The following is a 12,122-nucleotide window of genomic DNA, read 5'->3' as shown; positions in this document are numbered from 1 at the left end:
TCTCTTCTTTGGATCCTGTCCAAGACTAGCAGTAGAGGCACCAGCACCAATATAGCAACAATACTCCATGCATGCATTGTGGTGATGAGACAGAGGTTGGAGCTTAGATAATAATATGGGATCTATTAGATTTGAAATTTTTTTTTTTGGACCCTGTCTAAGACTGAAATTTTTTTTGTTTTTTGTCCCAATGAGTTGATCAATTCATCCAATTTGTTTTGAATGTATATAAATAGGTGATCTGTATTTCTTGCAAGTTTCAGAATACAACACAGGAACAATTATATTTCTTAACCCTTGACGCATGTTAAACACAAAAGTACCAAAAATCTTTCCGTTGCTCAATTGCTCCAGAAGAAACCGAGTTCAAATCGCCATGGACAAGAATAGAAAGAAAAATAAAACAAGTATTTTTGTTTTTTTTTAGATACAAAATATTTATTTAAAATGTATGAAAAATCTGTTGCAACAAAAACAGAACTGAATGATAAAAAAAAATGCTGGTTTCTTGTTTGGAATGACATTGTTTTTTCTTAGCATGAAAAGGATATTTCAAATTAAAGAAGTTGATCTTCGTCAGGATAAAGGTGAGGGTTAACATTTCTTAATTTGTGTCCATGTTATCAGTTGCTGGGGAAGAAATTGAAATTTCATTAAATTTTGTGAATTATATAATAAAAATATTTGAGACTGGATTCTTTTTTTTCAATTATTTACAAGAAAAAATTTTGAGATGAGAACAGTTATTTAAAATTGAAACAATTTAATATAAAAAGCAAATATTATTTGAAAAAAATGTTGAGGGAATTCAATTTTTACATGTAAATGTAGGAATAATCCACACAGATAAGCACTGAAATTTGAACTGAGTAACAGCTTTTGTAGAGAAGGAAAAAACAATGCATATGATTACACAAACTGAATTTTTTACGTCAGAAATTTGATATTGTTGAAAATTTGCCCAACGAGGCAGAAATACTTACTGATTTCATTGAACATAAATGCTTGTTGATATTCCTTTAAGAATTGAGTCGAACGAGATTCATCCAAAAACAAAGAATAAACCCTCTTTATATCATCGACATCAACTTCGGTGCTCTGCAAAGAAAGAAATATGGTGTTTAAATGAAACAATTCTAATAGATCTTCATTCACACTTGATCATGCATTAACATTTTAGTAAAAGAAAAAAAAAGGGTGCTTGTGCCTTATAATTATATACCTAAAATCAATGCATTTTAAGTAAAAACACTATCGTTTCCCCGGGAGAGTTACTTAGTTGGAGAACGTCCTGGGAACACAACCAGCTCCCCGGGTGTTAGACACGATATCAAATGATAGGCACATGGAAACATCAACGCAATGGGTCGATATGTTATCACCTATAACCGGCTAGCGTGGGTCGCTTCTTGAGTCTTCATTGCATCGTTACAGGTAGCATTACCATCGTCGTATTAATGGGAGGAACCGCAGGCTGAAATCGAACACTTGTACAAAAATAGCCAACAAATGCATTTTTTTATAAAAATATAAAATTTATTTTACGTTTAACAGTGAGGGAGCATATTCAGTCGACCCATTGCGTGCGCACCAAACTGCTATATGTTTGGTGCATGCAAAATCCAACTTTCAACTGTTTTAAAACAATAGAATTATATTTAATTCTCTCTCAATTGAAAGAGAGAAAAAGGGAGTCCAAGAGAGAGCGAGACAAAGAGGAGACATTCATACATAACGTCTAAATATTGTTTTGTTTTTGTATCCCAGCATGAGTTCTTTTAAGTTTGACCTTTCAAATTCTAAGGTCTTATATCGTTTTGACTTGGTTCAATATTTTAAGCAAACTGTCATTCTTGGCTCGAGTCATCCCAGATTGATATGTTCTAACATTTTCAAAGTCACAAAGCACCTGCTTAACACATCTCCACCTCACAAATACAGACAAGTTAGACTCAAAGTTCATTAAAAGGGGTGCTCTCCATTGTGCCACAATTACACATCATGTTGAAATTAGTAAAAATTCCAAAAATTAAGAAAAATGATTTAATAGAAGTACATTGTTATCAATCTACCATATTCTAATTTGAAACAGCAGAAGTGAAAACAAGGGAGATAAGTCAGTTTGTCATGCGGAATTAGCTGCAATAGACTAAACCACTAGAACTGCATTATTCGATTAATTTTTTTATTGTAATTATTTTTCTACTTGATTTTTCGTAATTTGGGGAATTTCTTCTAATTTCGACATGATACATAAGTGTTTTCATTAAAATGCATTTATTTGATATCCAGTTATATAATGAAATTCATTTTAAAGGATATAGTTTAACAAGATGAATTTTTAATAATAAAGAATTCTTAGTCCCTTAATTTATTTTTAATCAGAACGTTAATATATAATAAAAGGTCATTGGTCAATCAATACCTCTACCTGATAATGTAAGGTATGGGCTAAGGTTTTATCCGAAGCTTTTCCATATTGTATAACATATTCCCAAAGTTATACCATAGAAACATTGATAACTCAAAAACTATTTTGAGATTTTTTCTGTAAGCAAAATGTATAAACGTAAAATATTTTTTAAAATATATTATTTTATTTATAAAAATTATAAACCGATGAAATTGCACGTAATTGTCTTTTTTTTTTTTCCTGTAAAACCCTCCTTTTTTTCTTTTTAATTAGTTAGTAATCTTTCTATACTGAACCAATTTTAATTTTTTGCCTCAATCTAGATTACCCCCTTTTTTGGGAAACGGGATTTTTCCTACATTAAAAACTGATTTTTTTTTTATTAATCTGATCTAGTAGAAAAGCAAAAAGTATGTAACGTTTTCTTTAAAATGGATTTTCCAAAATTTCTAGCACTTCCTTTAAAAATGATTTGGTTGATTTGTTTTATGGCATATCAACAGTTATTTAATGCTGAATCCAGTAAATTTGAAAAAGTTTTTATTGTTCAAATTATTGTTCAAATATCTTTAAATATTTTTTCATGATGTTTAGTTTGGTTGTTTTGTAGAGCAAAAATTGGGGTTTGGCTTTGCAAAGGGAATGGAAAAAACCCCTCAACATTTGGTGCATTCAAGTCAGGAAGCTGATATCTTATGACAACCTGTTCTGGTAACAATTTCTTTCAAAATACAGGAGAAAGAAATAGTCAAATCTAGGGCAAGTAAATACACAATTTTTATTGTTACTCTCTAAACGGATGTCAAGTAAAATAAGTTTTTATTTACCTTTCGTTTGCGGCTAACAAGACTAGCAGTGGTGATGAGTTGGATGGCATAACGCAACGAAGTCTCCATGCCAATACGAGTTAAAACCGTTAAAGCATCATCACTCATTTCAACATCTTCTTCTTCACACCTGGAAATAAATAGAGTTTATTTTTACAGATATTTTCTGGAATCGATTTTATTTTGTATTAGTCATCATTTTTAAAAGAAGGTCATAAAATGTTTTTCATTTTCAAAGAATTGTTCTTTTTCACAAAAAATGTACTAGTTTATAGTAGTTGCTATTTGAGCAGTGTTGGTATGGTATCTGGTTATGTCAGTTTCCATCTTCATATAGCTTCTACTACTTTATCTCTATATAAATAAAATGAACTCATTTTTTCCCCGTGTGATTTTGACCTTAATAGGATTAAAAATCAAGATATTTCATGCAAATATAATATGCACAAACGGCAGAACAATATCTGAGGTGTGTTATAGGCTTATTATTTCTCAAATTCTTCGATAATCTTAGATTTCTATACTTTTTCTGCTGAGAAGTCACGGCCAAAATCGGTTAAGATCAATGGAAGTGGTAAAATATTTTCTCTCTAATAAATTCCTCCTCCCCCTGCCACCACTTAACACCGTTTGGGGATCGTTCACAAGGAACAGTTGAGAAGAGAACACCGGTTTGGCTTCGTAGTTCTTTCATGTGAAGTTATTTAAAATCATTAAACTAAGCTGCAGTGCTCTGTGGCGTAGTGGTTAGCGTGCTGGACAATTCACATTATATTTTCATGTTTGCACCGACCTACCGTAGTCGTTTTTTTTTTTTTTTTTTTTTTTTTCCTAAACAACTAGAATGGACTTTTCTTGGTGGCCGAACTGTTAACGTTGCAGATGTTTTTTTTTGTTTTTTTTTTCACACTTTATTTTCCTACTTTTACTCATGACTCCGGGTTTGATCCTTCCTACTTACCTACCATAACATTTTTTAAAACTCCCCCCCCCCATCCCGGAAACAAACACTCGGGCAACGCCGGGTACCCCCGCTAGTAGCTAATAAAAAAAGAAAATATTTAATTATTGGAATCCTTTGAGATGAGTAATTTGCATATTTATTTATTTGCAGACTGTTATCTTCATCTTTATAGTTGTTATTATTTCACCAGGTTTTGGCCAACTATTCTTCTGGCCTTCGTCAGGTTGTTAACCACGACGGGATAGGAACTCCGAATCTCCTAACTGCATTATCAGCAATTACTGCCATCCATACTTGTTGTCGTCTCACCACATTTTTGGCTAAGTAAGGCTCTGGCCTGCTTTGGGTAGGATTGAAACCACTATCTTCAGACAATTCTCACCTGGAACCGTAGAGATTCAACATCTCTATCCACTGCGTCACAGGCCCCGAAGGGCAATCAAAGTTGGATTTTTTGGTATTGTTATCTGATTTTCTATTGTCGAGTCCGTACCGAATGGTATATTATTTAATTATTGGAATTCTTTGAGACGAGAAATTTGTATATTTATTTATTTATCTATGAATTGGTATTCAGCATTCCTATCCCGTCGCAGTTAACCACCAGACGAAGACCAGAGGAATAGTTGGTCGAAACATTGTGAAACAACAATTATAAAAATGAGGATAACTGTACGCAAATAAATAAAAAAGAAAATAATTGTAAAATTTTGTAGAAAAAATATGCTATTTAGTATTTATATATGAGAATAGGTAACTACAATGAGTACATTTATGGATTGTTTTATTGGGGGGGGGGGGGGAGCACTAAAAATTATCTTTTTAAGCAAAATTGCGCACCAGGGTTCTTCAAGAAGACACTCTAGCCTCTTTTCTTTTCATTGTCTTTCTTGACTGTGTACTTTGCACCTCTGTTGATATACACAGCACACTGGGTTTCATCATAGATGGTGTCTGCTTCTGGATTCATTTATCAACACACACAACTGATGCAGATTACGTACATGATATTGCTCCGTTTGTGAATAACACTGCTGATGTACAAACGCTGTTACGTGAGCTAGAAAAGTCTGCAAATGACATTTGTCTTTACGTTAACGCGAATGAGACAAAGTTTATGACTTTCAATGCGAAGGGGTAGATCAGAGCTTTAGATGGAACAACACTGAAAGAAGTCACCGAGTTCACGTACCTGGGCAGCAACATAGGTTCATGGAGAGAGATATCAAAATTTGCATCTCAAAAGCATGGGCTACATTGGATAAACTGCGATTAGTATAGACTTCAAAGCTAACTGACAAACAGAAAAGGCAGTTCTGCAGAGCAGTGGTGGAGTCTGTCCTTGTTTACGGTGCTACAACTTGGACACTCACTGGAAAGAAAGCTAGACGGAACATACCACGAACAGTATTAGACATATCTTGGCAAGATCATCCCACAAAGCAGCAACTTTATGGCAACCTAGCTGCCCTATCTACTATCAGGGAGTGATAGTAAGATTTGCCGGTCATTGCCAGCGGAGCAAGCAAGAGCTAGTGAGAAATATATTGCTGTGGACTCCACGGCACGAGTGCACGAACATAGGACGACCTAGGTTCACATACATCCAGCAAATTGCGCATGATGCCAATTGTGATCCTGAAGATTTGAGGCAGCTGGTGGCAGACAGAAACCTGGAGAGAAACATTGGTCCAGGCAAGGAGCCTAGATAGATAGGAGCAAAAATAATGCTGAACACTCTTCATGTTTACTTTTTTTTGCAGATTATGAAAAAAAAATAAATAAAAGTCATTTAGTTATTTTTAAGTTATGTTAATTTCTATAAATTTATAAAAAAATGTATTCAATTTAAAAAATCCTTCATACTTATGTAATGTGTACTCTGGAAGAATTCTGGGAGTCAGTAATGCACACTTGCAGGGCGGGAGAAGCAAGAAAAGCATGTACTTGCATACATACTTTTACATATTCATTCATTGCAGGGACAAACACGCACAACATCTTTCACAATACACAATATGTTCGGACGATTAATCGAAATCGAAAAAAATCAGAAGATTTGGAGGTATCGGAAATGCCTATTTTCCGATGCCAAAATGATTCTTTTAATTGTCTTTTTTTTTTATTTGATTTTGTTTAAAACAAAATCTTCCATTGTTGGTAATAATGATAAAATAAATATTTATTGATTTTAAATTACCAGTAAAGCTAAAATCGATAGATCATACTTTTGTATGTATACCTCAGTATATTTTGATGTTTAGGAAAATTTCTGCATATTTAACATGTGTTTTTATGAAAATCATGGGAAATAACAATCTTATAGTTAAATAATTACAGATTTATAAAGAATCGGAATCAGGACTTTAGCACGGAATCCGTAATTGTATCGGAATCGGGAAAAATATGGGAATCATCCCATCACTAATACACAATGCGTTACAAGCATTCTCTGACTGACCTGATTTTTAGAATTTGTCGGATTTCTTTATCTTCGTAAGGACTTGTGGAAATGATGAGCAAGCGATCAAGCAGATCAATTGGGATGCCATGCGGACTCTGATATTGAGTACCTCGGATACTGAAAATAAAATAAACAATATTAACAGAGAAAAAAATTCTAAGTAGAAGAATCCTTTGATTTTGTTCAGTCTGGTTTGTTTTACGGCATATCAACCTCTTTTGGGTCATTTAATACCGAAACATTAATTGTAGTAGGTTAGATGGTAGTTGAATGGTATTAAAGTTTTAGTGAAATTTTTTGCTTACATTTTATTGTATATTTTTGTTTCCTTCAAGAATTAAAAATTTTTTTACAGGTTGACCTTACTAAATATCTCCCATGAGTTATTTTTCTGATAGTTTTTCATCCGAGTTTGTTCAAAGTCAACACAACTTGTCAAGACATGCTGCACTGTGAAAAGTTCTTGGCATGTTATGCATAATGGTGTTTCTTATTCTTCCAATAAAGGAGAACCTTTTGAAAGAAGTTCTCCACATATGTGCGGCTGGTCAACAGGTACGGTGTGGCATAGGCATTTGCAGCCTTTTCTCTGACTGGAGTTTTCAATAATTTGGGCATTAGGAAAGATGAGAGCCATATGCAGTATCACCGAAGCAACAGTTGCTGAACAATACAATAATGAAACGTGGATCCATATTTCAGGATAGGTCACACCAGAGAAACAAACAGGGATGATAAGGAAAAATGTTTAAAAAAATAAAAATTTTAACATCCTTTATGCACATCCTCATATCAAAATTAAATTTTTTTCCATGGTTCATGAGTTACATTTCCATAAAATTTGGGAGAACTTGGTTCAGTAGTTTTATCAAAATCCCCAATGGAGTGGAGCTGAGTTGAACAAAAAGGCTCCTAACTTAAGCCTTCATCTTAAAGAATGTGTGAGAAGAAAGAAAATTAAAACATTTATCAACTAACCGTGTGATTCCTCGATTGGTAGCCATGACAAGAACTGGCGCCATATCACTTTCAAGTGCGCGATTCAAAAACGAGAAGCACTCAATATCCAACATGTGCACTTCATCAATAAATAAAACCTTAATAAGACAAAAAAACAAAGAATTTTAAATTCTAAAACAAACAAGAACGGATATCCTCAAAGTACATTAAAAAAAAGTGCCTAACAAAAACTTTGGGTTTTTTGTACTAAAAATGACAGACAATGTTTAAAACATTAGCAAATAGTTAAGAATTAATAAAAAGACAATTATAATCAGAAAGCCATCATATGGTAATTTTAATGAAAAAATAAAAAGGTACCTGTGCAGTTTATGGATGATACTGAAATAATTAGAAAACCATTCTTAACACGGGAAAGATTTTTAACTATTCTGTAATTTCATCTAACAATATGAAAAAGAAAAGATATGGTAAAAAAAAATTAATAAACAAAGGATACCATTTACCAATTATTGGCTGCTGCAATTTCATTGCCTATGCGTTTTGGCATATTCCAATGATTTACATAAGCTGCCTGGAATTTGCCAATGATAATATGGGCTGTATTCTGCATAAGTACCAATAATACAGTCGATTGTGGTATTGTCAAATATAAGTAAGATACACTAGTTAAACTCGAATCATCAGCTCTTCATCCAGCGAACCACATTAAAAATCTATTAGAATCATATATGCGTTGTCATTATTTCAAAAAAGTTTTCTTATTTACTATTAAGATTTATTGAGGAAAAAAAAAAAAAAAGAAAAAACTATTTTGAGAATGTTCTGTATTGGATACATTTTTTTTTTTTAATGTTTGAATTTAGACCGACAGCCTTGCAGCAAGTGTTTGGGAACTTGGATTGAAGAAAGCTATTTTCTTTTTTAAAATAAAATTACATCAATTTACGTTTAATTTTTAACATACAATATTTTCTTTCCATCCTGAGTACATATATCATGAATTTTTTTTTTATTTTTAGTATTTTTGCTTTTTCATGTGCGGGTGAGCAGTTATGGATTTGCACTATGATTAATTCTGCATGAATCAAAAAAATGTTATGGAGTCGGATTCCTTGTGAAAAAAAAAAAAAAAAAAGAAATTTATAAATAACACGTCACTGAATGGAGACAGTTTTGTAGAAAACAAAAATCAAAGGGTTCTATTTATAAAAATCTGGTAATCAAGGCCAACTACTGAAAGAGACAATCAAAGAATTAACCCAAGTCATTATTATCTTTTCCATATACATATAAAACTTACCCCAGGGACAATTTCAGCTTTACCTTCTTCCCTCCACTCTGCAACTTTGGCATTTATCTGTTCTCTCACTTCGGTCTTGATCTCGCCTGTGTCTCCTGAGAGAAAGGACAGACAAGACATTTGAAAAATCTTCAATTAATTTGTAACAAGATCCGTTCATAAAATGACAAAGATTATTCAGCTGTTTATCCCCTCCCAAAACAGAAGGTTCAAATGGTAAAATTATTTGAACGTTTTATTAAATTAGACTAAAATCATAAATAACATTTTATGGGTGATCAATTATGATCCCCACCCCATAAAGAAACTTTTTAATTTTGTCATCAATCTGCAGTTTCACTCACCACAGAATTCTAAAATTGAGACATAGTAAAGGGATACATAGATATATGTATATTTGTGTTGAGAGGAAATTCAAACATCTGTGATTCCTTTCTTTCAAAATGATCAACTCTTAACTATTGCATATTTCCGAACAAATTAGTCATTTATTAATGGGAGATTTAGGAAGATGTGATGTTCGATACAAGTTTGGTGTCGGTTATATATGACAGCCAACTGATCGGATCAGGCCTCTTTAACTACTCGTCCAGTTCAAGTTAGACCCAAAGTAGAGTGTTGCAGGTCAAATGATTACTTTTGCAACCGAAACATGAACTGTTCAGTACTCAGTATCCTTTCCTCAATCATCATAGAATGACATCCATAGCAAAAAAGTGGTTCCATTGGGAAAAGGATTTTACTTCACTGCAGAGGTGCACTCAGTATATTCCACAGCCTTAGATAAAGAATCTAAGGTTTAAAAAGAATATTTGGTTTTTATCCAGAATTTCCCTTATATTAAAAAAAAAAGTAATAAACCCGTATAATGTACGAACCCATGATAAAACAAAAATATCATATTCCAAAAGTCATGTAAATTGATCAAGTAGTTTTATTTTCATAAAGAAAATCATTTTAAAGCAATTAATGGGAATTTGTAGGCATTACAACATAAATCTAGTCTGAATTATTGAGTTATCTCCCCCTTGTTTGAGATTTTGTTTTCAAAACAGCAGGCGAGATAGTCTTTATATGATACTTATAAAATTTGATTTTCTTATCTAAAAATAGAATTACTTGATCAATTTATGATTTTTGGAATGCAATATTTTTGTTTCATAACAGGTACATACATCATACAGATTTTTCTTTATTTTTGCTTTTTTTAATTATGGTGAAATTCTAGGCAAGAACAGAATATTTTCCCCCAAAAAAAATAGGAAAAAATAAATAGAAAAAAAAAAAAAAAAAAGGGAAAAAAAAAACGGTAAATAAGAAATGTCTATAATCAGATTTTACCTACCTGAAAAAAGTGCCAAAAATCCTTGTGTGCGACTGTTGATGACATCAATTTCATGTAAGGTCACCGTGTGAACAACTTCTTTCCTCTTTTGTAATTCACCTTCAGGACATTGAACAAAACGAGTCTACAACAATAAGAAATCAAATTAGAAATTAAGCACCAGAATGAAGCAAAAGTTGAGACAATAACAAAAATCCCCCCCCCCAAATTAAATAAAGTCTTACAATCAAAGGAATGTTTTTTATAAACACTAAAAATTGAAAAAAAATGAATGTAAAACTTATGAAATTTCAGAACAAAAATATAAAATTTACAAAAATTAAATCTTTACCTGTGGTCCCATCGCATCATAGTCTCGAGCTCGAGTAAAAGATCTTCCAAGTTTTGATATCTTTCCAGTAGCTTTATCAATAGTGATTATATCGCTACAAAGAAAATAAAGACAAAAAAAAAAACAAAGAAATAGATCAAATACTAAACAAAAAGGAGAATTTACATAAATAAGTCAAGAAAAGTAAAAAAAAACAATTCATTTTTAATACAACTATTAAAGCACACACAAACACACATACCTACTTCTTAAAAGCAAAGATTTAATGATCTATAAAACTGACAATGTAACAAAATAGATAAAAGAAATGTCAGGAGCGAGAAAAAGGAGAAATAAAAGTTACAATGAAATTTTATGGCTAAACAACAATCAACAATCTCGATTCCATTTTGCAAATAGATTGAAGAACAAGGGAAATAATTCAATCATGATTTGTCAGCAGAAAAGAAGAAACTATTAACGAATATGATAAAACTGCATTATTCAATAAATTTTGTTTTTATTTAAAATTGATTTTTTATAGTAAAGTCATTGACAGGTTTCATAATTATGATTTTTATCTTTATGGGAAAATCTTTCTCCAGCAAAAATAATCAAGTGATGGTACAAGATACCAATATAAACGATGTTGCCAACATAATTGAAAAGACATCAGCTTATCTATTTGCTAAGATTTTTATTCAGATTTTTTCTACCCAATTCGTTTTGTTTTTTGTTATACACAATTAGTGAAGAAGAAGAAAAAGGAGATCTAGTTCACCTCCTCCCTCCACCACTACCAACATAAACATCACATTTTTGTGTTAAGATCAAAGCTTAGCATATGTTCTTCAAGACCATATTCCCATATTATACTGCAAAACATGTTATTCTCTTTTGCCAGTTCAGTTTATAATTCAGGTTGTCTAATCTTAGCCATTGTACCTCCTATCATTGCTTCAAAGGAAACGGTTGGGAGAGCATTAAACTGCTAGAACTACTTGATTTTTGCAAAGAAAAAAAAAGAGAAAAAAAAATCGCTATTTTGTAAATTTGAAATTGCAGCAGTTTACAAAAACAGATAAGTCAGTTTGTCATGCAGAATAGAAGAAAATATTAATGAATATGATTAAACTGCATTATTCAATAAATTTTATTTTTACTTAAAATTTAAAAGAAAAATTATATCCAATTATAATGCACAGGTACTGGATGTCTAATTCAACATATTTAATGTTGTCAAATTATTTTAAAGAGTCTCAGCATACATAAATATGTAAATACATTTTTAGTAGATTTTTTAAAAAGTAAAAATACAGCCAAACAATATTTTTTTAATGTAGACAAACACGTCACCATCTTGTATTATTGAATTGTTTTGTATATAATTATACAGGATCACATCTTTTTTTTTTACATTTTTATAAGAAATGTAATGAAAAATTCTTTGATAAAACATCTTAAAAATTTTTTTAAACCAAATGTCTTTTTTTTTTTTTTTTTTTTTTAATTTTGTTTACATGTATGAAAAAAAAA

The 12,122-nt window shown here is 31.6% G+C and overlaps 1 protein-coding gene across 1 annotated transcript in view; it reads right to left on the bottom strand.

Annotated features, from left to right (window-relative positions):
* Window positions 1-410: 410 nt before the first annotated feature.
* LOC145292911 (ruvB-like 2) overlaps window positions 411-12,122 on the bottom strand; it is a 32,958-nt gene continuing 21,246 nt past the window's right edge. The window contains exons 8-15 of the mRNA XM_080139058.1: window positions 10,608-10,701; window positions 10,277-10,400; window positions 8,932-9,026; window positions 7,647-7,765; window positions 6,666-6,785; window positions 3,241-3,370; window positions 984-1,098; window positions 411-630 (exon numbers count right to left, since the gene is read on the bottom strand). Of these exons, the coding sequence (XP_079995184.1) occupies window positions 605-630; window positions 984-1,098; window positions 3,241-3,370; window positions 6,666-6,785; window positions 7,647-7,765; window positions 8,932-9,026; window positions 10,277-10,400; window positions 10,608-10,701 (823 nt within the window). The 3' untranslated portion in view covers window positions 411-604. The remainder of the gene's footprint in view (window positions 631-983; window positions 1,099-3,240; window positions 3,371-6,665; window positions 6,786-7,646; window positions 7,766-8,931; window positions 9,027-10,276; window positions 10,401-10,607; window positions 10,702-12,122) is intronic.

The sequence above is a fragment of the Euprymna scolopes genome, chromosome 14 (genome assembly GCF_053919585.1).
Source record: "Euprymna scolopes isolate OS-2025 chromosome 14, ASM5391958v1, whole genome shotgun sequence".
Taxonomy (NCBI): domain Eukaryota; kingdom Metazoa; phylum Mollusca; class Cephalopoda; order Sepiida; family Sepiolidae; genus Euprymna; species Euprymna scolopes.
This window is presented reverse-complemented; position numbering and strand designations above follow the sequence as displayed.